The 25,875-nt window shown below is 46.4% G+C and overlaps 1 protein-coding gene across 7 annotated transcripts in view; it reads left to right on the forward strand.

Annotated features, from left to right (window-relative positions):
• The window catches only part of LOC143776520 (teneurin-2-like), a 3,926,626-nt gene that overhangs the window by 3,422,014 nt on the left and 478,737 nt on the right, over positions 1–25,875 (forward strand). For all 7 annotated transcript variants that reach the window (XM_077265978.1, XM_077265979.1, XM_077265980.1 and 4 more), the window contains one exon: positions 18,964–19,139. In XM_077265978.1, coding sequence (XP_077122093.1) covers positions 18,964–19,139 — 176 coding nt within the window. The remainder of the gene's footprint in view (positions 1–18,963; positions 19,140–25,875) is intronic.

The following is a 25,875-nucleotide window of genomic DNA, read 5'->3' on the forward strand; positions in this document are numbered from 1 at the left end:
ATCGTTGTCGCTATCGCTGCAGCGTCGCTTCGTATGAAGGTACCTTAAGGGATGATGTTGTGGAAGAGGTGGAGGATGAGGAGTCACCAATTCCATCAGCTTCTGGACAGTCAGCGCTACCTGGTTCCTCACAAAGGCCTAGTCAGGGGTCACTTTGTGAGGAGGATGAGGAGGAGTCAATGGAGGAGGAAGACATCGGTCCAGAGGAGGGAGTTACACAATTCTCCAATAGTCAGTGTGTAGAGCGAGGGTGGGGTGATGCAGAGCAGGCAGAGATCATGCCTCAAGCAGGGGACAGCGTTTCTTGGCCAGTTGGCAGTCTGCAGCACATGGTTGATTACATGCTGCAGTGCCTGAGAAACGACCGCCGCATTGCCCACATTCTCAACACGGCTGATTATTGGGTGTACACCATCCTAGATCCTCGCTACCGGGACAACTTACAAAGCCTCATAATGCCATTGAACCGGGAGCATAAAATGCGGGAGTACCAAGACACACTGGTGAATTCCATCATCTTCTCCAGTCCAACTGAGAGCAGTGCTGTTAGTGCTTTACAAAGCAGCTCAGTGCGTCGAGGCAGTGGAAGGAAGCTCTGCACAAAGAGGGAGCAGAAGCAGTGCCTCAGCACAAGGCAAGACCAGTATGGCCCAACTGTGGCACAGTTTTGTGTGCCCGCCACAAATGTCTACACCATCACAGGCGGCTCCAGTCAGCAGGAGGCAACGTTTCCGTCAGATGGTGACAGACTACATGTCTTGCCCTCTTACTGTACTCCCAGACGGCTCTTCCCCCTTCAAGTTTTGGGTCTCTAAGCTGGATACATGGCCAGAGCTAAGCCAGTATGCATTGGAGGTGCTAGCTTGTCCTGCTGCTAGTGTATTATCGGAACGCGTCTTTAGTGCCACAGGTGGTGTACTAACAGACCGTCGCATGCGACTATCCTCCGATAATGTTGACCGGCTTACTTTTCTGAAAATGAGCAAGGCCTGGATCTCGCAGAAATTTGCCATTCCTCTTCCAGATTAAATAATTGGTTGGCTATAGTATCCAGGTCTCCTGTTGCGTTCATGTTTCTACCACCTGAACTGTAATCCCTGGGCTCCAACACCACCAGTTGATGCTCAGAAGTGTCGTCTGCACAGTCAAAACACATGACCCAGTGTTAATGGGTTTCAGTAACGTCAGCTGATCCCCAGCTGTGTATCCGGCAATGTGTCCTGCGACCGCCACGCTGACACAACAACTGAAATGTAAGGGAACCTGACCCCCCCCAGGCATTTGTTACTGAAAGAGCCACCTTGTGCAGCAGTAATGCTGCACAAGGAAAAGGTAGCTCTTTTAGTTTTGCTCCTTGCACACGCTGAACTTAACACTTATAAAATGTGTCCCCTGGTACCGTAAAACCGTCCCGGAGGTGGAACTTTCCTTCGTAATGGGACACAGCACAGCCGTCATCCTTACCCCCTTGGCGCCGTGCGCCGCCTCCTTAGCTTAGAAGACAGGCAGCGCTAACTGTGCATGGCCAAGGTTGAACATAACAGCGCAGGCTCCGGGACAGATTCAAACAACGCTGAGGAAGCAGTGCACGGCACCAAGGGGGTAGGAATAACGGCTGTGCTGCGTCCCATTACGAAGGAAAATCCCACCTCCGGGATGGTTTCACTGTATCATGGGACACATTTTATAAGTGTTTAGTTCTGCGTTTGCAAGGAGCATAATTAAAAGAGCCACCTTTTCCTTTTGCAGCATTAGTGCTGCACAAGTTGGCTCTTTAAGCTACAAACGCCTGGGGGGTTAAAGGTTACCTTTTAACTTGCTCCAATTAGGCCTCAGCCTACACTCTGATCCTCCTGCTTTCCCTGGGCTTCAATACCACCAGTTGCTGCCCGGAAGTGCTGTCTGCACAGTCAACACTTGCTGCCTTGTTATTGGGTTTCAGTAACGCCAGCTGCTCCCCTGCTGTTTTGCGGCAAGAACTCTAGCCTGCTCCTCCTGCTATCCCTGGGCTTCAATACCACCAGTTGGTGCTCGGAAGTGCTGTCTGCACAGTTAACAGTTGCTCCTCTGTTTTTGGGGTTCAGTAACGCCAGCTGCTTCCCAGCTGTATTGCGGCAAGAACTCTAGCTTGCTCCTCCTGCTATCCCTGGGCTTCAACACCGCCAGTTGGTGCTCGGAAGTGCTGTCTGCACAGTTAACAGTTGCTCCTCTGTTATTGGGGTTCAGTAACGCCAGCTGCTCCCCAGCTGTGTTTCGGCAAGAACTCTAGCCTGCTCCTCCTGCTATCCCTGGGCTCTAACACTGCCAGTTGGTGCTCGGAAGTGCTGTCTGCACAGTCAACACTTGCTGCCGTGTTATTGGGGTTCAGTAACGTCAGCTGTTCCCCTGCTGTGTATCCGGCAATGTGTCCTGCGACCGTCACGCTGACACTCCATCAGATATTAAACTGCCTTGAGTGCAGGGTTCGGCCTACACTCTGCTCCTCCTGCTGACCCTTGGCTCCAACACCGCTAGTTGCTGCCCGGAAGTGCTGTTTGCACAGTCAACAATTGCTACTCTGTTATTGGGTTTCAGTAACGTCAGCTGATCCCCAGCTGTGTATCCGGCAATGTGTCCTGCGAACGCCCCGCTGACACTACAACACAAATTAAAGGGAACCTGTCCCCCCTCCAGGCGTTTGTAACTAGAAGAGCCACCTTGTGCAGCACTAATGCTGCATTTTTACAGGGTGGCTCATTTAGTTATTCTCCTTGCACACGCAGAACTAAACACGTATAAAATGTGTCCCCTGATACCGTAAAACCGTCCCTGAGGTTTGACTTTCCTTCGTAATGACACGCAGCATCCCCCTTGGCGCCGTGCTCAGCATTGTTTGAATCTGTAACAGAGCCTGCGCTGTTATGTTATCCCTTGGCCATGCGCAGATAGCGCTGCCCGTCTTCTGACATCATTTGTTGTCAGGCTGGCTGCGCCTGTGCGGCCGCACTGCCCGAGATAACGCCCCGCAGTGTCTTATTTATTCTCACTGCGGGGCTGTGATTCATGGGAATGCACAGTGCATATCTTCGCCTCTCACTCATCTCCTTCCGCCTTCTTTAGACTGTGCGGCTTCACGGCCGTGGCATGTGAGTAGGGATCAGCTGACGCCGCACAGTCTGAAGAAGGCGTAAGGACATGAGTGAGAGGCGAAGATATTTACTGCGCAAGGCCATGAATCCCAGCCCCGCAGTGAGAATAAATCAGAAGACACTTTGGGGCTAGGATTCATGGGCATGTGCGGTGCATATCTTCGCCTCTCACTCATCTCCTTCCGCCTTCTTTAGACTGTGCAGCTGCACGGCTGTGGCATGTTAGTAGGGATCAGCTAACGCCGCACAGTCTGAAGAAGGCATAAGGACATGAGTGAGAGGTGAAGACATTTACTGCGCAAGGCCATGAATCCAGCCCCGCAGTGTGAATAAATCAGAAGACACTTCGGGGCTGGGATTCATGGGCATGCGCGGTGCATATCTTCGCCTCTCACTCATCTCCTTCCGCCTTCTTTAGACTGTGCGGCTTCATGGCCATGGCACGTGAGTAGGGATCAGCTGACGCCGCACAGTCTAAAGCAGGCGTAAGGACATGAGTGAGAGGCGAAGATATTTACTGCGCAAGGCCATGAATCCCAGCCCCGCAGTGTGAATAAATCAGAAGACACTGTGGGGCTTGGGATTCATGGGCAGTGCCACCGCACAGGCTAACATCGAATGCTGTCAGAAGACGGGCAGCGCTAACAGCGCATGGCCAAGGGATAAAAAACAGCGCAGACTCCGGTACACAAAAAAGCAACGCTCAGGAGGCTGTGCCCAGTGCCAAGGTGGTATTTTTAACAGCTGTGCTGCGTCTCATTAAGAAGGAAAGTCCCGCCTCCGTGATGGTTTCACGGTATGAGTGGCACAATTTTATAAGTGTTTCGTTCAGCGTGTGCAAGGAGCATAATTAAAAGAGCCACCTTTTCCTTGTGCAGCATTACTGCTGCACAAGGTGGCTCTTCTTGTTACTAACGCCTGGGGGGGTTTAAAGGTTCACTTTCAATTTGCTCCAATTAGGCCTCAGCCTGCACTCTGCTCCTCCTTCTGACCCTGGGCTCTAACACCGCCAGTTGATGCTCAGAAGTGCTGTTTGCACAGAGAAAAACACTCGCTCCTGTGTTAGTGGGGTTCAGTAACGTCAGCTGTTCCCCTGCTGTGTATCCGGCAATGTGTCCTACGACCGCCACGCTGGCACTCCATAAGATGTTAAACTGCCTCAAGTGCAGGCTGTGGCCTACAGTCTGCTCCTCCTGCTGACCCTGGGCTCCAGCACTGCTAGTTGCTGCTCGGAATTGTCTTTGGCACAGGTACTCCCTCCTGCCCAGCCCGGTTACAGCACGCCAGCTGTTTAAAGGTAGTGTCAAGGCCTCCAATACGTGGTCCTGTCAGGTTGAGCTCGGGTTAGCCGACTCCATGGTGCCTGCAGTTTAGGTGTTTCCTATGTGGGCTGCGGGAACTGGAAATCAAGGCTGGTTCGGTAGTGCCAATAGGACAAGCTCCCCCTGTAGGATTGTGGATTTTTGGTAACCACGGCCAGCTCGCGGCCTAGCTACTTTTGTTTTTCCTGTGGACCTTCTTCTGCCTATCAGAGTTCCAGCACCATTAGCTGGTTCTTAGGAAGACAATTTTGAATAGGTCCCCCTGGTTCCAGTACCATCAGCTGGTTCCGGGCAGAGCCTTTGGCTTAGGTGCCTCCTTCTGGGTATCCGAATTCCACCAATGTCAGGTGGTCCTTGGTAGTCCTGTCTGGCACGGGTACCTCCTGCTTAGTAACCGGGTTCCAGTACCGACAGCTGGTCCTCGGTTTTTCCATTAGCTCTTTTACCTTCTGCTACCCATCCGGGTTCCAGTACCGTCAGCTGTTTCTCGGCAGTGTCTTTTGCTCTTGTACCTTCTGCTCCCCATCCTGGTTCCAATACCGTCAGCTGGTTCCGGGCAGAGCCTTTGGCTTAGGTGCCTCCTTCTGGGTATCCGAGTTCCACCAACGTCAGGTGGTCCTTGGTAGTGCTTTCTGGCATGGGTACCTCCTGCTTAGTAACCGGGTTCCAGCAACGTCAGCTGGTCCTCGGTAGTTCCATTGGCTCTTGTACCTTCGGCTACCCATCCGGGTTCCAGTTCCGTCAGCTGGTTCTCGGCAGTGTCTTTTGCTCTTGTACCTTCTGCTCCCCATCCTGGTTCCAGTACCATCAGCTGGTTCCAGGCAGAGCCTTTGGCTTAGGTGCCTCCTTCTGGGTATCCGAGTTCCACCAACGTCAGGTGGTCCTTGGTAGTGCTTTCTGGCACGGGTACCTCCTGCTTTGTAACCGGGTTCCAGTACCGTCAGCTGGTCCTCGGTAGTTCCATTGGCTCTTGGACCTTCGGGTAGCTTTCTGGGTTCCAGTACCGTCAGCTGGTTCTCGGCATTTCCTCAGCCTTCTTGTACCTTCTGCTACATTTCAAAGTTCAAGACCCTAAAGATGACGACCCTGAAGACCACCCCTAAGATGACGACGACCCCAGAGACGACGACCCCTGAAACGACAACCCTGGAGACGATGACCCTGAAGACCACCCCGAAGACGACGATGAGCCCGGAGACGACGACCCTGGAGGCCACAACCCTGGAGACCGAGAAGCAGAAGAACAAGAAGCTGCAGAACAAAAAGCAGAAGAACATTAAGCATAAGACTAAACATCAGAGCAAAAGATATTATCTAAATTATAAGCAGAAGAAGACTAAGCAGTGTATTGGGGTGAGTCCGTTCCTCCTCGTGGTGCCCCTGGAAAAAGCCTGCTGCTGCAGGCCTAACTGAACGCGGACAAATCCTGTTGTAACTCTTTTGTGACAGGCAGAATGGAAGGTGTAATCTTCAAACTTTTATAGATAACAACGGCAGGAATGCCTGTCACAAATAAGAATATGATGAAGAAGTAGAATATGAAGAAGAATAATAGTTGAATAGAAAGAATATGAGGAATGTAACAAAAAAGAAAAATATGTAGAAGATTAAGAAGAAGATGAATAAGGTGAAGAAGTTGATGTAAAAGATGCTGCTGCTGAGGATGATGAAGAAGAAAGTGTCGGAGAAGTAAAAAAAAGGTGAAGAGCATGGAAGTAGTGAAACATCAATATGTGACAAAATATAAAAGATCTTAACATAGTCAATATCTTTGTAACTCCGAACGTCTTAAAAAAAATTGAAATTCTTGCTATTCCATTTGATTGGGCTAAACCTCTATGCCTTAATGTCTCCCCCACCTCCCCCAATACATCCTACATTATTCTTAGTTGTTTTCCTTCATGTAGAATGAACCTACAAGGAAAGAAAGGGTTTATTTTAATTCCGATATTTTGGTCCCATTGACTTGCATTGTATCGGGTATCGGCGATATCCAATATTTTTTGAATATCGGCCGATCCAATCCGATACCGATACTTTTGGATATCGGAAGGTATCGCTCAACACTAGTCCTGAGACTCCTTGCTTGTGCTCTTGGTGCGGTACCACGGCCCTGTGACACAACAGGGTTTGCTTCCTTCACACAGGGTGAAGTTAACCCGTGTGTGTATCCACATTGTACCGCCATATAGTCCATCATTACTCAGCAGCAGGTTCCATCTCTGCACGGTGGACCCCGGGCTGCGAACGCACCTTATACAGTACCATCTCTCTTATAATTTGGTGTGTTCTGCTAGCCCTAACAATGTGAAAGTTAACTGTGATGTAAAGTTTCTTTAAAAACAGCATGTAAAGTGCTAGGTTATAGTGGATAATTTGCTGGCTATGAGATGAGAATAATTAGCTTTAATGTCTGGTAAGTCAGTGTATTAATTAGCAAATCATACCGTTCACAACTGTAACATTGCGTTCAGAACTTAATGTCAGAACATAATGACACACAGAGAAGTGTACTGCACTCTGCCATATGCATAACGAGGGAGAAGTGACTAAAAAATACTCAACTCCCTCTTTGCTCTTCAAGTGGAATACGTGGTGAATGTACAGGGGTTGGACAGAATAATGGAAACACCTGGAAACATCAACAAAAGTTAGTTTAATATGGTGTAGTTCCACCTTTTGCGGCGATTACAGCCTCATTTCTCCGAAGTATGGATTCATACAAGGTGTGAATTGTTTCCAAAGAAATTTTACCCATTCTACAGTTAAAAAACCCTCCAGTTCTTTGAGCGACGGTGGCGGCGGAATTCGACGTCTAATTTGAATCTCTAAAATCGACCATAAATGCTCAATAATGTTGAGGTCTGGGGATTGTGGGGGCCAGATGAGATGCTCAACTTCATTAGAATGTTCCTCGTGCCATGCTTTAACGATTCTAGCTGTATGAATTGGTGCATTATCATCTTGAAAGATGGCGTTCCCCTCCGGGGACAGTGCTTGAACCATTGGATGCACTTGGTCACCCAAAATGCCTAAATAATCTTGGCTGTTAATTCTTCCATGAAGGGATATCATTGGCCTGGCGGATCTCCACGAAATAGAACCCCAGATAATCACAGAACCTCCACCATGTTTTACGGTTGGGAGAAGTCAATCTGGGTGGAATGCTTCTATTGGCTGTCTCCAAACGTACACTCGGCCGGAGGTCGGAAATAGGGTAAAAGATGATTCTTCTGAGAATATCACATGTTTCCACTGCTTGAGGGACCAATTCTGGAGGTTTCTACACCACTCTAAATGCTTGGAAACATTTGTCATTGAGAGCAGCGGTTTTCTAATTGCAGCTCTTCCGTGCAGTCCAGATTTGTGCAGCTCCCGACAAACAGTTTTCGTGGAAACTGGGTTCTATAGGTGTTCATTGAGCTCAGCAGTGATTTTCGGAGCCGTGGTCTTGCGATCCTCTCTCACAATTCGCTTTAGAGTCCGACGGTCTCACTCAGTCATTTTTGACTTTCGGCCAGACCTGTGCTTTGCTGCGGACGTTTTTCCTTCTCTTTCAAATGCAGTCATTACTTTGGAGACAGTACCTCTTGACACGCCAAGCATTCAGGCACTTTGTTACACTAGCGCCTGCCATACGAGCACCAACAATTTGGCCTCTTTGAAAGTCCGAGAGGTCTGCCATTGGTATCAGGTTCTCATCAATGTTCTTACAATTATGCAAAACAAACAGTTAATTTACATACACATATCACATAACACAAATAATCAACTGCAAAACATTACCATATGTCACGGTTTGCATGTTTATCACATGTTCGAAGATTATGATGCCGAAACGTTGGGTGTTTCCATTATTTTGTCCAACCCCTGTATATTTCATTATCCTTAAATTTGGAGCTCTCTAGGGTCATCATAATGATTCTGGCTATACAGCCTATTTCATCAATGGAAGATGCTATAAAATAGCACATAATGATGTGTACTCAGGGCTAAGTAGCCCAAAAGCAAAAATCAAAATGGTGCTCTGGCTCATATTGTCATAGTCCACTATACAGGTTTAGTCAACCCTGGAGTGTGTTAGAAGGGACACCATAGGACAGGTGAATAATGACGCCTGAGTTTGGCTGGCCCTGAGCTTAGCTCATAGCAGCTACATGAGTGGTCTCTATGACATATATACCCAATCTATAACATCCACGAATGGTATACAGCAGCAGCAGGATATCTCAGAAGCGGTGGCATGTGGAATAAAGGGACTACCTCTTCATGCATACGTCATTCACATTTGAGCTGACACCATTTGTTGGCTAGGGACAGTACAGTGTTGCATGGTGGTCATCCAGATGTAATACATAGATGGTTTCCTTTCTCTGGCTCATATACAGAGGCGTATCTAGGGTTTCTGGCACCCGGGGCAAGAATTCATTTTGGCGCCCCCCCCCCCCCAAAAGGAAATATGCGATTTTCAAACTTAGTCATGTACCCACGAGCTTCTCTTCCTAATGCTCTCAATGTTCAGTGAAAAACTGAGAGATGCAGGAAGAGAAGCTCGTTGTCACAGGACCATAAGTATGAAAGTCGCATGTGAGTGAAGTGTCCATGTGGCAGCTACTGGAACCTGCAGAGCTGAATCCTGACATCGCAGGATTCTGAATTCTCACAACTAATGCACTGCACACTTTTAGGATTCTCCCTTGCCGGTGGACGGTCATGTCAGCACAAGCATGTGATTTGTATACCACTGACCACATTCTGACTAGGCGTGCCCGGCCTCGCTTAGTTCATTTTCATTGAGTGAGACCACACATGTCTGGTCAGTATGTGACCGCATGTATGTAAATCGCCAGCACGAGAGAATCCTGACAGTGTGCAGTGCGCACTGTGAGAACTCAGAAGTCTGCAGTCACAAATAATGACTCATTACAAACCTGGACATTCCCTTTAATGCTCCTAACATAAATAAAAACATGATAATTAGTTAGTATCACACATAACATTTATATCCAGGTACCTTATAGATGACGTCGTCTCTGGAGCCGTTCTCCTTTTTTTCATCTTGTCCAGACCCCATGATGAGTTTTCTCATCCACAGCCGTCTCTGCAGACCTCCATCTTCTCCGCAGAAAATCTCCACATGACGCCCTTAAAGATAGAAGTGGCATTATAGTGCTCCTGAATAAAAAAATTGCCCCTCACTATATTGTCTGCACAAAATATGACCCCCACACTGTCCCTCTTAAGGTACATGCTCTTCACACTGACCTCTCCTTTCCATACCGGCCCCCTCTTCACACTGTCCTTTCATACTGTGTCCCCCTATAGGGCCCAGTATTTATACTGTACTCTCATCACACTCCCCCATCTTGGTATACTGTCCCCTCCTGGCTGTACCCTTACACTGTTCCTCCATGCTACACCCTCACTATTAAGTTTCTATTCTGTGCCCACTTACTTTTCTCCCCCATATTGTCTCCTCACACTATTCCCCTCCCTCCTCATACTGTCTCCTCTCACATCCCCCTGTTCACCATACTGTCTCCTCATATATTTACCCCCTCACTTTCTATACTGCCTGCTCACCTGACTCCCATAATGTGTCTGCACACATCCCATCACCCTCACTCCCCGTACTCTGTCCACATACATTTTTCATATTGCTACTCATACTGTGCCCGCATACATTCCCCTGTTCGCTCGCTATACTGTCTGCACCCATCCCCCATACTGTTTCCTCATACATGCCCTCATTCCCCCATACTGTTTCCTCATACATGCCCCCCTTTCCCCTAAACTGTTTCCTCATATATGCCCCCAATTTCCCCCTTTGCTCTTCATTTTGTGTCCTCAAATCTCCCCACACATTAAATCACCCATCCCCACTCCAAATATCACCCCACACATAATAAATTCCCCCATCCCCAAATTCTCCCCACACATAATAAATTCCCCTATCTCCACTCAAATTGTCCACACACATATTATTGTCCTCTACCCACCCCATCATTGCTCTCTTCACCACCTCCATCATTGCCTTCTCCGTCACGCCCATCATTGCCCTTTCCACCACATCCATCATTTACTCCTCCCCCACCATCCCCATCAGTGGCGTATCTAGGGGGGGGCAGCCGGGGCATGTGCATTGAGTCTCCCATTGTGAAAATTGTGGTTTCTGCGATTTATGATGGGGGGGCTGCAGACAACCACGGTATGTCACATGGGAATTTACTCTTATTTCTACTGCCATTATAACATAATCGAGGTCGTTATCGATGCGCAGAGAGCTATAATGGCCACCACAGAGAAAGAGATCAGGTTGTCGATATATGGAGACGGGGAGGGACCAGTATCTTCCTATACTGTGGATTGGACGGCTGTCCATTACCCAGGAGCCTTTTGTCTGCAAGGAGTAGGGGTGCAGTAGCTTGCTATACCATGGGTTGGACAGGTCTTCATTACCCAAGACCCTGTAATCCACAGAGGGGCCAATAGCATGCTGCTACACTGGGGATTTGACAGCTCTCCATTACCCAGGGGGCCAGTTTCTCTCTGATAAGTCTATATCTTCCATATCCACCATTTACCTCTCTGCACAGCCACTTTCCCCTGCAGCAACACACACACACACACACACACATTTCTCTCACCTCTCCTCGCGCTCTGCTGCAGCATCTTCCTCTGACACAGCCGGCTGCTGAATGATGACGTCATCCAGCGGCGCTGTCTGTGTGAGAGGAAGCGTGGGCAGGAAGCAGGAAGACAGATCGCTGCAGCTCCGCTGCTATTTTCTCTTGTAGACAGCGGAGTTGCAGGGATTTCTTCCTGCCCGCCGCAGCCACCCTGCAGGGGCCCCCCTCCACCTCCGGGCCCATATGCGGTACGTCCGCACATTTTGGGAGCTGGCGCTCTGCAGCTTCTCTGTGCCGGCTGTCAGCTTGACAGTCGGCACAGAGAACAGCCGACTCCTAGACCGGGGGCGGCAGAATGCTGCCGCCGGGGGAGACACTGCGGACCGCCGAATTAGGCGACCCGACTGCGCCCCCCTGCCGGCTGCGCCCGGGGCACATGCCCCGGCTGCCCCCCCTTAGATACGCCACTGCATATAGAGCCCTAATGGGCGACCCCAGTCTATTATGACCAAATGTGCCAGTAAGGTATGATTCATGTGACAACAGGTTTAATTTCCCACCAGTGATTCTTAGCTACCTGTTTACAGGCAGCTGATTTCACATGATGTGGTTGCACAAATGCTCACATTGCTAAGTACAGAGGACTTGTCACTTAATCAAAAGTGTCTGGGTTTTTTTTCATTTATTTTATTCCTCACAGCTTCCGAATAATCCTTTTTTTTTTTTTTTACATTTTGTTAAAATCTACTATACATTCCTTACTTATGGACCTTTTTATTTAATGCTAATTTGTGTGGTCTTTATTAAGGCGGCAGTTCTCACAGGGTAATAATGCAGATAAGCATAAAGAATGTGATCCTCACTCCCTTGCTAAAGATCATTGAAATTAGCACGAAGTAAAAACACGGGTATTATATACCTGGTAATGTGTTTTTTCATGAGACATGACGGCACCACGAGAGAGGGGATCCGCCCATCAAGGACAGGAAACCTTCAAGATAAAAGGGGCGGCTCCTCTCTCCACATCAGATGTTTTATAGAGTACGAGAGGAACTCCGCTGGTTAGTGTACACATAAATAATACATCCTATACGGTTCTATTCACCGATACCCCAGGGAGTGTATAATACAAATAATCCTAATAATGCACCCAACTAATGACGTAATCAAAAGGGTGGGAATATATGGGTGCCGTCATGTCTCATGAAAAAACACATTACCAGGTATGTAATACCCGTGTTTTTCCATCATACATGATGGCACCACGAGAGAGTTACAGAGATTTGTATTCTCTTTTAGGGAGGGATCACTGCTTGTAATACTCTTCTCCCAAATGTGAGATCAGAGGTAGCAGATAGGTCTAGCCTATAATGTTTAAAAAATGTAGACGGAGAGGACCAAGTGGCCGCCTTACAGATTTGATCGATGGTAGCATCTGCTCTCTCCGCCCATGATGTCGCCATGGCCCTCGTGGAGTGGGCTTTCAGACCCTGTGGAACAACCCTGCCTGCACTACTATACGCTAGAATAATGGCCTCTCTGACCCATCTAGCGATAGTCTGTTTTGAGGCTTTAAGGCCCTTCCTTGACCCCTGGAATGAAACAACTAAAGCCCTCTGTTTCCTCCAGGATTTTGTACTCTCTAAATACTGTAGGATACATCTCCTGACATCTAGGCAATGGAGTCTCTCCTCTTTCTTGTTACTAGGATTGGGACAGAAAGAGGGTAGGGTTATATCCTGAGCCCTATGGAATCTCGATACCACTTTGGGGAGATATGCCGGATCTAATTTTAATACAACCCTATCGTCCATAATTTGTGTGTAAGGGGGGTCAGCTGACAACGCGTGTAAATCCCCCACCCTATGGGCCGATGTAAGTGCCACTAACAAAGCTGTCTTTAATGTCAGTACTTTATCTGATGTTGTATTTAACGGCTCAAAGGGGCTTTCCGTCAAAGCTGTTAACACTAAATTTAGATCCCAAGGTGGAGGAGTAGGGGATGGAACAGAGTCAGCTCTACTACAGGCTCGGATAAACCTCACCACCCACCTATTGCTTGCCAGGTCACAGTTGAATAAGGCTGCTAAGGCTGAAATGTGTACTTTGAGAGTACTAACAGCTAACCCCAGATCTAAGCCCTTTTGCATGAACTCCAGTATTGCCACTATCGGGACCTCCCCTTTCCGTATTGGCCCTGAGCTGGAGAGGAATTTCTTCCATATTCTCCCATAGATTTTGGTCGTTACTGGTTTTCTGCTACTGAGCAAGGTGGATATTAAACCAGCTGAGAACCCTTCTTTCTCTAACAACGACCGTTCAAATGTAAGGCTGTCAAATGTAGCCCGGAATTCTGCGGGTGGTTGAAGGGACCCTGTGTTAGAAGGTCCTGGTCTTCCGGGAGAACCCACGGGTCCGTCACTGACATCACTCTCAGCCAGTAAAACCATGGTCTTTACGGCCAGAAGGGAGCTATTACAATCACTCTGGCCTTGTCCTCCCTGATCTTCCTCAGAACTGCTGGGATTAGACATATCGGTGGGAAGGCATACAGGAGTCCTGACGTCCAATCTATGCTGAAGGCATCTACTGCCAACAGCCTGTCTGCTGGGTTCAGGGAGCAGAATTTTTGAACTTTTTTGTTTGCTTTCGAGGCAAAGAGGTCTATACTGGGTCTTCCCCACATGTGTATTATCCGTTGAAAAATTGACTTTTTTAGGGACCATCCCCCTTGCCTCAAGTGGTTCCTGCTTAAAAAGTCTGCCTTTATGTTGTCCACACCTCGAATATGCAGGGCCGATAATGAAAGGAAATGCCTTTCGGCTAGAGACATGAGTCTTCTGGTTATGTGCATCAGTGACCGAGAACGGGTGCCCCCCTGGTGGTTCACGTATGCGACCGCTGTTTGGTTGTCCGATAGGACTCTCACATGATGCCCTGTCAAGTATGGAAGTAATCTCTCTAGCGCCTTTTCTATTGCTAGCAGTTCCCACTCGTTTGAGGATAGATTTTTCTCCTCTTGAGCCCAGGGATCTTGGACCCATAGTGTGTCTGAGTGAGCTCCCCACCCCCATGAACTGGCGTCCGTTGTGATTACTTTGGAGGCTGTGTATGTCCAGGGAACTCCTCTCGGAGACGACTCTATCTGTAACCACCATCTGAGTGATTGGAGTACAGAGAGTGGGAGAGGAAGTCATCCAAGTAGGGTATTATCAGTGTCTTTTTCTCTGAGATGTGCTGTGACTAGTGTTGAGCATTCCGATACCGCAAGTATCGGGTATCGGCCGATACTTGCGGGTATCGGAATTCCGATACCGAGATCCGATACTTTTGTGGTATCGGGAATCGGTATCGGGATTAATATCAATGTGTAAAATAAAGAATTAAAATAAAAAATAGGGATATACTCACCTCTCCGGCGGCTCCTGGACTTTACCGCCGTAACCGGGAGCCGTTGTACCTAAGAATGCGCGCTTGAAGGGCCTTAGATGAGGTCACTGCGCTCTGATTGGTCCATAGCGGTCGCGTGACCGCTACGCGACCAATCACAAAGCAGTGACGTCACCTAAGGTCTTTCAAGCGCTTGAAATACCTTAGAAGACGTCACTGCTTTGTGATTGGTCGCGTAGCGGTCACGCGACCGCTACGCGACCAATCAGAAGCTGCGGACGTCTTCTAAGGTATTTCAAGTGCTTGAAAGACCTTAGGTGACGTCACTGCTTTGTGATTGGTCGCGTAGCGGTCACGCGACCGCTACGGACCAATCAGAGCGCAGTGACCTCATCTAAGGCCCTTCAAGCGCGCATTCTTAGGTACAACGGCTCCCGGTTACGGCGGTAAAGTCCAGGCTGCGTCGGAGGGTGAGTATATCCCTATTTTTTATTTTAATTCTTTCTTTTACACATTGATATGGATCCCAGGGCCTGAAGGAGAGTTTCCTCTCCTTCAGACCCTGGGAACCATACAGGATACCGTCCGATACTTGGTGTCCCATTGACTTGTATTGGTATCGGGTATCGGTATCGGATTAGATCCGATACTTTGCCGGTATCGGCCGATACTTTCCGATACCGATACTTTCAAGTATCGGACGGTATTGCTCAACACTAGCTGTGACCTCTGCAATCAGCTTTGTAAATACCCGTGGGGCTGTTGCTATCCCAAAGGGCAGAGCCCTGTACTGAAAGTGATGCAACTGGGACCCCATCTGGACTGCCACTCTGAGAAACTGACGATCTTGTTGTCTGATTGGGACGTGATAATAAGCATCCTTGAGGTCGAGGACGGACATGTAACACTGGGGATGTAGAAGTTTTACCGCTGATTTTATGGTTTCCATCTTGAATGATGGTATTATAAGAAATTTGTTGAGGCCTTTTAAATTTATTATTGTCCTCCAAGAATTGTCGGGTTTTTTTATGAGAAAAAGAGGGGAATAAAATCCTTCCCTCCTTTCCTCTGTAGGAACTTCTTCCAAGACGTGCTTGTCTAGGAGTGATGTTACTTCTCCTTCCAGACTGTCTTGTTTCTCTTGGGAGGACTGTACTGGGGTCTGCATATATCTTCTTGGAGGCCAGTGGTGGAATTTTAGTTTTAGGCCTGATCCTATGATCTGTCGGATCCATATGCTGGATGAGATCCTCTCCCAGGCTGGAAGGAAGTGAGAGAGCCTCCCCCCACCTTAGAAGGACCGTCACTGGGAGGGTTTCTTGGTGTCTCTGGGGGACTTGCCAAAATAGAAGCCCTTTCCTCCCCTGGGTCGCTTGTCCAGGTTGCTCCTGTCTCGGTCTCTATACTGCTGCCTTCGGAATTTTTGGCCTCTCCAAAAGGAGCGACGAAAGGGCTGAAATGGCTGTTTTGGAAAGTTTTTCTTTTCGTCACCGGCTTTCTCCAACACCTCGTCTAATGCCGGTCCAAAAAGGAAGTTCCCCTCACAAGGCAAAGAGCAAAGATTCATCTTTGCCTGAGTATCTCCTGGCCAGCATTTAAGCCATACCACCCGGCGTCCTGTGTTGGCTAAAGCTGCTGATTTTGCTGCCAGTCTAGCTGAGTCTGCTGATGCTTCAGATAGAAATACTGCCACTGCTCTCATGGCCGGTATTTCCTCTAGGAGAGTTTCTCTGGGAACTTTTTGTTCTACCTGTTCCTCCAGGTTGTCTATCCAGATTTTAAGGGATCTGGCTACACAAGTGGCCGCGATAGCTGGCCTTAGTGCCCCTGCTGAGACTTCCCATGCTGTTTTCAGGGAACCGTCCACTTTTCTATCCAGAGGTTCTTTTAGAGGACGTAGATCCTCGAATGGCAGGGAGGATTTTCTGGCAACTTTTGAAATTGCCACATCAATCTTCGGGGCCCTATCCCAAGATGAGGACGCCTCCTCTTCAAAAGGATATCTCCTTTTTAGGGAGGTGGTTATCTGGCACCTTTTCTCCGGTTTTTGCCATTCCCTTTTAATCAGTTTTTGTAGCTGTTCATTAATAGGGAATGACCTCCATTTCCTCTTTTGTAGACCACTGAACATAAGTTCTTGTGCTGTCTTCTTTGCCTTCTCATCTACCAGCCCCATGGTGGAGCGAACAGCTTTAATAAGCTTATCCGTAGCTTCCGCTGGAAATACATCTTCCTCCTCTGAGCTACTATCTGAGCAGCAAGCTGTATCTGAGTCCCCCTCTGACTCCGAGGAATCCCTTTGGGATGCTACTGAGGGGCTGGATCTGTCCCTAGATCTGGCATCTGTGTCGGCTGTCTGCAATGCTTTTACAGACCTCTGATTGGATCAGTGATCTAAGACTCTCTGTAAAGGAGGGTGTTTCCTCCGCTACAGTCTTATTAATGCAATCCTGACACAGAGTTTTATTCCAGGATGGTTTTAACGCTTTTTTGCATAAGGGACATTCCTTGTTTTTAGCCTTTGATTTACACTTCTTGGGGACCTCCTATATTCCACCCCCCAATGTATGTAAGAAAAGAGGGGAGAGACGGAGATAAGAGAAGAGAAAAGAACAGACATTATCGTGCTGGACTTTCTCGCAGTTCACTCACCACTCGGACGCTTTCAAAGTACGGGTACCGGATCCAGAGGTTGGCTGGTTTTCTCCGTGCCTCCCAATGAGACTAGGGACCCCTCCTTGGCATGGCGATCCGTCCGTACGCTGTCCGAGCGGCTTCTGCTGCTATGGCAGATCTGGCTCTTCTCACTAGAGCGAGACCGCCTCTCCTGCACCTCTTGCTGTGGCATCAAATGTTCTGGTGAAAAGCTCTCCATCATACACCCCACCACGTAACAAGTGCAGTCATAATCAACCAGGCCTGGATTAGTGACACAGGGCAGCACTTCTGGTTCATTTAAATAGATTCACCTCCTCTTTTTTTTTTTTTTTTATGGATCACCTGGTTGATCCTGCCATTACTGGCCGCTTCAGTAATTAGAAGCATGTGCGTACCTGATTATTGATTACCTGGTTGATCGTGCCTGTACCACCTCCGGTGCATGTGAATACAACCAATCACCTGGCTGATCCTGCCTCTGCCGCCATCCAGCCTCAGCTGGTAATTTAATCTGTGCCTATGCACACCATCGGTAGTTACGTCTGGTGCACGCTACTTTTATAAATTATTTCACCTGGTTGATCCTGCTCCCAGCGTTAGCAACTGCACATTCTCTTCTATGCACGCACCCGGCCACTACATCCGGTGCGTGCTGGAACTCCTGGTCCCCCTGCCCCTTCGCCTGCAACTAAGGTTCCGAGTGCTGCCGAATCCCGGATGAAGCCCATGCGCGTGTGCACTTCCTGCTTCCGGCCGGCACACGCGCTGAGAAGAAACCTCACCATGTCCTGGGCTCCTGGTCACCGGCTGAAGCTGCAGTCACTCCGCCTTCGCTGCGACATACACCGCTCTCCCCCCTGCGCTGCTTACAGGTACTCCATACAGCAAAGGAGAGGGAGGGAGGGGGAGGGAGGGAGAGGAAACCCCCCCTTTTTCAGTGCTCAACAGGGAGGGTTCAATACCTTCCAAGAAGCCTTACCTAGCCTGGGCACCGATGTGTCTCACAGGCTGCATGGCCACCATGGATCAACAGGGAGGGCACTATAATAGTGACCTCCATGGATCCCAAGGGAACAGTAGGTTTTTATGGTCACAGGGAGGTTACACCGCTGTGGCCTCCAAGGTCCAGTCTTCAACCGGGCGTTCGCCTCACGGGCTGTGGCCATGCTTCGCTTAGGGGGGGCATGGGATAAATGACCCCCAAGGCGACTACCGGTACCTGGTGACGGGTGCAGCAGACCAGTGCCTTCCCAAATCCACCCGACCCAGGCCCAGGCATCCTCTTCTATCTTCATCAGAAGTCTTCTATCTTGAGGGTTCCCCGTCAAGGACAGGAAACCAACTGATGTGGAGAGAGGGGCCGCCCCTTTTATCCTGAAGGTTTGCTGTCCTTGATGGGCGGATCCCCTCTCTCGTGGTGCCGTCATGTATGATGGAAAAAGGTCCATATTCTATGTCTTTGGATCTGTGTGGCAGATTTTAAAAAAGAAAAAAAACGGCATGCTCAATGGAGTATTGGGAATATAATAAGGGCAAAATCTCTCCCCCCTTTAGACCTGGTGGCAGGTTCTCCTTATTTTCTAGCAAGTATATCCATTATAACATAGCACAATGTATTCTTAGTCAAGTCCAGATTCACATACAATCTAGAGAACCTATGTAAATATATGTAAATTACTTTGTGCCATAAATAAGTAGTACCCTTGGTATCGGATGCTCTCAGTTATGCTGACTATTTGTACATTCATTGATCCACATCCATTAACCAAATCTATTGTTCTTAGTGTTTTTACAGCTGTTCTTTCAGGTAATATTGTTCACTTGACTTAATTTTAGTTATGACAACGAAGGCCGCTTGACCAATGTAACCCGACCAACTGGAGTTGTCACCAGCCTTCATCGAGAAATGGAAAAGTCTATTACAATTGACATTGAAAACTCCAATCGGGACGATGATGTGACTGTTATAACCAATCTATCCTCAGTGGAGGCATCGTACACAGTTGTTCAAGGTATGATACAATAGATGGTCACCACTCACAGTTCCTTAAACACGTCTTACAATACAAACTCTGCTTCATTTTTTTTTGCAATATACATTTAAAAAACCTTCCATATCCATTTGTAAGCTAATCATGGTATGTACAGAGCATGATATCATGTAAGTACTGCTCTGTAGGTCCCATGTTCTGGTCTGAACCCTAATGAGTTAGTGTTGTACTAAGAGTCTAAGACTGTAACACATAAAAGCATCCGAACAGACAACAGAATAAAACGCAAAAAAAGCAGCATTTGTTCCTATACACAATACCTTTCCTAATGTAGCAGAAGAACATCTTTTATCTATAGAGGTCATTGGCTATGCAGTAGTTTGAAATTTCTGAAAGAAAGGCTGACAAATTCTTCACTGATTACGCATCACATCAATCAAAGCAGGAGGACGCGATTAAGAGCAAAGAGGAGGGATGTACGCCGCAACAAAGATGCCCATCGGACCGGACCACTCTTATTTACATACAGCACAGGAGCATATCAAATGGTATTTTGGGGGGCATACAGGGGGAGTCAGGAGCTGACAGACATGTTTGTAGAGTGCAGCACAGGGACATTTGGCATTTGTTCATAGGCTCAAAAATTGGTGATAGGTTCCCTTTAAATAATGTTTCAACACATGGACATGCAAACACTTGTAAACTATCTTTCTTCAAGCAAGTTATTCTGTACTTGAAATCTTATGTTGTCACTATGCAGAAAAAAAATACTTTGCCATCTACTATATTTTTCTACAGGGAGTAGAAACACCATGTATACTTTCTGCAAAATTCACTTTGCATCTGTTTGTTTAAATATCCCATTTACTTGCCAAAGGGAAAAGGTGGTGTTACTTGTGGCTATCAATCTGACTCTGTGAATCTCAAGGGCAGCTGTAGAGTTGACAGGAAGCATATGGAATTATCACCTTTTATCCTGAAGCCAGTTTATAGAAATGTATCGTCATCCAGACATGAAAACAATATTTGATCAGAATAATCTAGCACATTACACTATTTCTTAAAAGCTCATCTTATTCTAGAGGAGTGGTGTTCTAGACATCATTTATTCAGTTTAGTTGTGATTAGATACCGTCTCATATGTGTGAAGATAATGGTTTCATCAGGTTGACTTATTTTGCCAGTTGTATACATACATTGTCTATTATTTCAGGAACGCTGAAGCTGTGTGAAATAGCACCATCTAATAATTGTAGCAATAGGGAACTTTCCAATGAGAATATTACACAAGTGATAAGAGTATGGGCAGAGTTGTGGGTCCTATGTTAGGTCACAATATCTTGGACAAGCTTTAATGACCAATTGGGGCTGTTAACTAGATCGAATGATACAGTAACTGTAATATATATAATGGTGATGAACTCCTAAGTGACACGTTTCTTCACTCATCTTCTTACTGCACAACTGTTTCTAGTTTTACAACCAACACTGATAAAAAAACAAGCACAATCTCACAATTTTCTTTATGACTTCTAATGTTTTAAAAGGAAGATTACTTCTAGAAAATAATGATCAGACTCAGAAGTTGCTGGGACTTATTGGCTTAGTGAGGATTCACACTTGCCAACCTTTAAAGACTGGCAAACGTCTACATGCAAGCTGATTGGCAGTCGTTTAATAGCCTGTTTACAATCGTCCGGCAGCGCTATCATGTGCACAGAATGATACTTAAGAACATTTTGTGGCATTACAATACAAAAAGGGTCCCTAACTTGTGTCTCGCAGCTATCTGCCCGCTCATTGAACTAGTGCCACGTATAACAGACAGTCATAAGATAGAGGAAAAGGAACCATGAAAAATCTGTAGTGTAGCAGCGCTGCAGCTGTCCCCTCCTCCTCCTTGCGTGTGATATCATCCTCTCAGACTGCAGTTGCCCTCAACTCCTTTTGATAATGTGTGCAAACTGTAAAGCGCTGCGGAATATGTTAGCGCTATATAAAAATAAAGATTATTATTATTATTATTTAGCTAGTTCTCTTGCCATCTTCTTCATGCCTGCTTGGCCACTTAAGGGTTGCCTGTTTCCAACTGCATATAATTCTGCTCCTCAGAGCGACCGTGCACAATGCATATATATATATATATATATATATATATATATATATATATATATATATATATATATATATATACAGGTCCTTCTCAAAAAATTAGCATATAGTGTTAAATTCCATTATTTACCATAATGTAATGATTACAATTAAACTTTCATATATTATAGATTCATTATCCACCAACTGAAATTTGTCAGGTCTTTTATTGTTTTAATACTGATGATTTTGGCATACAACTCCTGATAACCCAAAAAACCTGTCTCAATAAATTAGCATATTTCACCCGTCCAATCAAATAAAAGTGTTTTTTAATAACAAACAAAAAAACCATCAAATAATAATGTTCAGTTATGCACTCAATACTTTGTCGGGAATCCTTTGGCAGAAATGACTGCTTCAATGCGGCGTGGCATGGAGGCAATCAGCCTGTGACACTGCTGAGATGTTATGGAGGCCCAGGATGCTTCAATAGCGGCCTTAAGCTCATCCAGAGTGTTGGGTCTTGCGTCTCTCAACTTTCTCTTCACAATATCCCACAGATTCTCTATGGGGTTCAGGTCAGGAGAGTTGGCAGGCCAATTGAGCACAGTAATACCATGGTCAGTAAACCATTTACCAGTGGTTTTGGCACTGTGAGCAGGTGCCAGGTCGTGCTGAAAAATGAAATCTTCATCTCCATAAAGCATTTCAGCCGATGGAAGCATGAAGTGCTCCAAAATCTCCTGATAGCTAGCTGCATTGACCCTGCCCTTGATGAAACACAGTGGACCAACACCAGCAGCTGACATGGCACCCCACACCATCACTGACTGTGGGTACTTGACACTGGACTTCAGGCATTTTGGCATTTCCTTCTCCCCAGTCTTCCTCCAGACTCTGGCACCTTGATTTCCGAATGACATGCAAAATTTGCTTTCATCAGAAAAAAGTACTTGGGACCACTTAGCAACAGTCCAGTGCTGCTTCTCTGTAGCCCAGGTCAGGCGCTTCTGCCGCTGTTTATGGTTCAAAAGTGGCTTTACCTGGGGAATGCGGCACCTGTAGCCCATTTCCTGCACACGCCTGTGCACGGTGGCTCTGGATGTTTCCACACCAGACTCAGTCCACTGCTTCCTCAGGTTCCCCAAGGTCTGGAATCGGTCCTTCTCCACAATCTTCCTCAGGGTCCGGTCACCTCTTCTCGTTGTACAGCGTTTTCTGCCACATTGTTTCCTTCCAACAGACTTACCATTGAGGTGCCTTGATACAGCACTCTGGGAACAGCCTATTTGTTGAGAAATTTCTTTCTGGGTCTTACCCTCTTGCTTGAGGGTGTCAGTGATGGCCTTCTTGACATCTGTCAGGTCGCTAGTCTTACCCATGATGGGGGTTTTGAGTAATGAACCAGGCAGGGAGTTTTTAAAAGCCTCAGGTATCTTTTGCATGTGTTTAGAGTTAATTAGTTGATTCAGAAGATTAGGGTAATAGGTCATTTAGAGAACCTTTTATTGATATGCTAATTTATTGAGACAGGTTTTTTGGGTTATCAGGAGTTGTATGCCAAAATCATCAGTATTAAAACAATAAAAGACCTGACAAATTTCAGTTGATGGATAATGAATCTATAATATATGAAAGTTTAATTGTAATCATTACATTATGGTAAATAATGAAATTTAACATTATATGCTAATTTTTTGAGAAGGACCTGTATATACTTCCCCATTGCTCCAAATTCTCCTTAAGTAATAGGTTTTTAGTGAAAATAAGGCAAGTGCTAAAAACAGCCATTATAATCATGGTGAAATGATTATTCCTTACTTCTACTGTATATTGGTAAGTGAGTGGTGCTCACATCTGTAGGTACCTTCTGTGTCGCATTTGTGATTGGCATGTATTGAACACTGGCCCTATTCATTAGAACAAATGCATGACACATGCCAATGGGGCATTTGTCATGGCAGGAATCTATAGATGTGATGTCAATGGCGCCAGTCACCTCCCAATATATAAGTGAGCGTTGTTGAAATAATGCTCTAAATAGGAATCTAACTTATGTAAGTTATGCACTGTTTGGACAGTCTGAAAGGATTATTTTCTCTCTACTCAGATCAGCATCTGACGTCACATCTACAGATGCCTGTCGGATGTTTACACCATTGGCAGGTATCACATACCTGTTCTATTCTAATGATACCTGCTGATAATACATTAATCCCATAATCCGAAAAAAGATTTAATGTAGGCAAGGCATTAGCACTTCGATTATTGATGCATAATTAAGTTACCTATTTGAGGTATGAAGTGACACGTTAAGAAGCAATAATAAAAAAGAAAACTTTATTGACATATAGTTTTAAAAGATTTACAATTTTTTAATAAAAAGACAGGATGATGTAGGGGAAGGACCTCCAAAATACAAACAGGGGGTGACCCACCGGTTCCCAGTTATGATGTCTAGTTATAAATTGAATATACGTATAACGTATTAAAATGCTTTAATCAGTAACCCTATGGAGTGAAAAAGAAAATAAAGACCAGTCTATGTGGATGGACGGAATCAGCGTCTCTTTAGAAATACCATATAGCGGTCTGATGATTTAAATAAGGGTATACCTGAATAATGAGCAGATGGTAATATATCTGTGCACCCAGCTAAATCTAGTACATCAGAAAAAAAAAAATATATTAATAATGAAAAATGGCTCTAAATAGATTTGGAATGGTGATGGAGAGAGATGGTATTTGCTAATAGCATAAATTGCTGTGCATAGAAGGAGCGTAATGCTAGAACCATAAAAAGAACTGGCCGCTAGGTGGCAGTATGGTAAAAGAAATGTATTCCTGGGTGGGACAGCCTCGCAAGAGGACGGAGGAAAACACAAATGAAACCACGGCCAAAGTGAGTGTTTTACCTGATGGTAGATAAGAGTGGGTGCGGGTAAACTGGGAAGTCCGGTCACCTCCTGTGCCCGACGAGCGCCGTTTCGCCTTTCGGCTTCTTCCAAATCAGGAGGGGCATGCCTGTCGGATGTTTACACCATTGGCAGGTATCACATACCTGTTCTATTCTAATGATACCTGCTGATAATACATACAGTACAGACCAAAAGTTTGGACACACCTTCTCATTTAAAGATTTTTCTGTATTTTCATGACTATGAAAATTGTACATTCACACTGAAGGCATCAAAACTATTAATTAAAACATGTGAAATTATATACTTAACAAAAAAGAGTGAAACAACTGAAATTATGTCTTATATTCTAGGTTCTTCAAAGTAGCCACCTTTTGCTTTGATGACTGCTTTGCACACTCTTGGCATTCTCTTGATGAGCTTCAAGAGGTAGTCACCGGGAATGGTCTTCCAACAATCTTGAATGAGTTCCCAGAGATGCTTAGCACTTGTTGTCCCCAGGGCCAGTTTTAGACAAAGTGGGGCCCTAGGCAAAAAATTTAAAATAGGGGCCTCAAATGATAACATTGCACTGTGGCCCCCATATTTAGGGGCCTTATATCGGCCAACGGGTGTGCCACTATTAGCTGTACGCAGGGTTGTTGCTAGGGTCAGAAAAGATTAGGGGCCCAAGACAAAGAGTTGCCCCCAACCCCCTCTTAATTTTTTTTTAACTCTTCAGATAAAACAGTGCTAACTCTCTGAGAACAGATAATGTAGTAGATGTCACCTGCAGTCCTATGTAACACCACAGATAGACATAGCGTTTCAGACTAAGACTATGTTCACATGCAGCATTTTTTTTCAGTAGCCAAAACCTTTTCTATTAGCAGTAAAAATGTTGCGTTCAAAACACCTGTTTTTCAGTTTGTTTTGTGGTGTTCTTCACATTTCCTTCAGCTTTTTTTTGAAGTGAGGATGTTTGTTTTGTCTACAGTATGTTTAAGCCCACGTTCACACGTTGAGTGTTTGGTCAGTATTTCAAATCAGCATATGTACGCCAAAACCAGGAGGGTGAGAAATACAGAAGTAGTGACGTGTTTCTCAGGCTTAAGGTACCGTCACACTAAACGATATCGCTAGCGATCCGTGACGTTGCAGCGTCCTCGCTAGTGATATCGTTTAGTTTGACACGCAGCAGCGATCAGGATCCTGCTGTGATGTCGCTGGTCGCTGAATAAAGTCCAGAACTTTATTTGGTCGTCCGATCGCCGTGTATCGTTGTGTTTGACACCAAAAGCAACGATACCAGCGATGTTTTACACTGGTAACCAGGGTAAACATCGGGTTACCAAGCGCAGGGCCGCGCTTAGTAACCCGATGTTTACCCTGGTTACCAGAGTAAAAGTAAAAAAAACAAACAGTACATACTCACCCAGCGTCATACCTCCCCCAGCGTCTGCTTCCTGACACTGACTGAGCGCCGGCCCTAAAGTGAAAGTGAAAGCCGCTGTGCTGTTAGGGCCGGAGCTCAGTCAGTGTCAGGAAGCAGAAGCTGGGGGACGCTAGGTGAGTATGTACTGTTTGTTTTTTTTTACTTTTACGCTGGTAACCAGGGTAAACATCGGGTTACTAAGCGCGGCCCTGCGCTTAGCAACCCGATGTTTACCCTGGTTACCCGGGGACCTCGGCATCGTTGGTCGCTGGAGAGCGGTCTGTATGACAGCTCTCCAGCGATCAAACAGCGACGCTGCATCGATCGGCAT

The sequence above is a fragment of the Ranitomeya variabilis genome, chromosome 5, assembly GCF_051348905.1.
Source record: "Ranitomeya variabilis isolate aRanVar5 chromosome 5, aRanVar5.hap1, whole genome shotgun sequence".
In the NCBI taxonomy this organism is placed as follows: Eukaryota; Metazoa; Chordata; class Amphibia; order Anura; family Dendrobatidae; genus Ranitomeya; species Ranitomeya variabilis.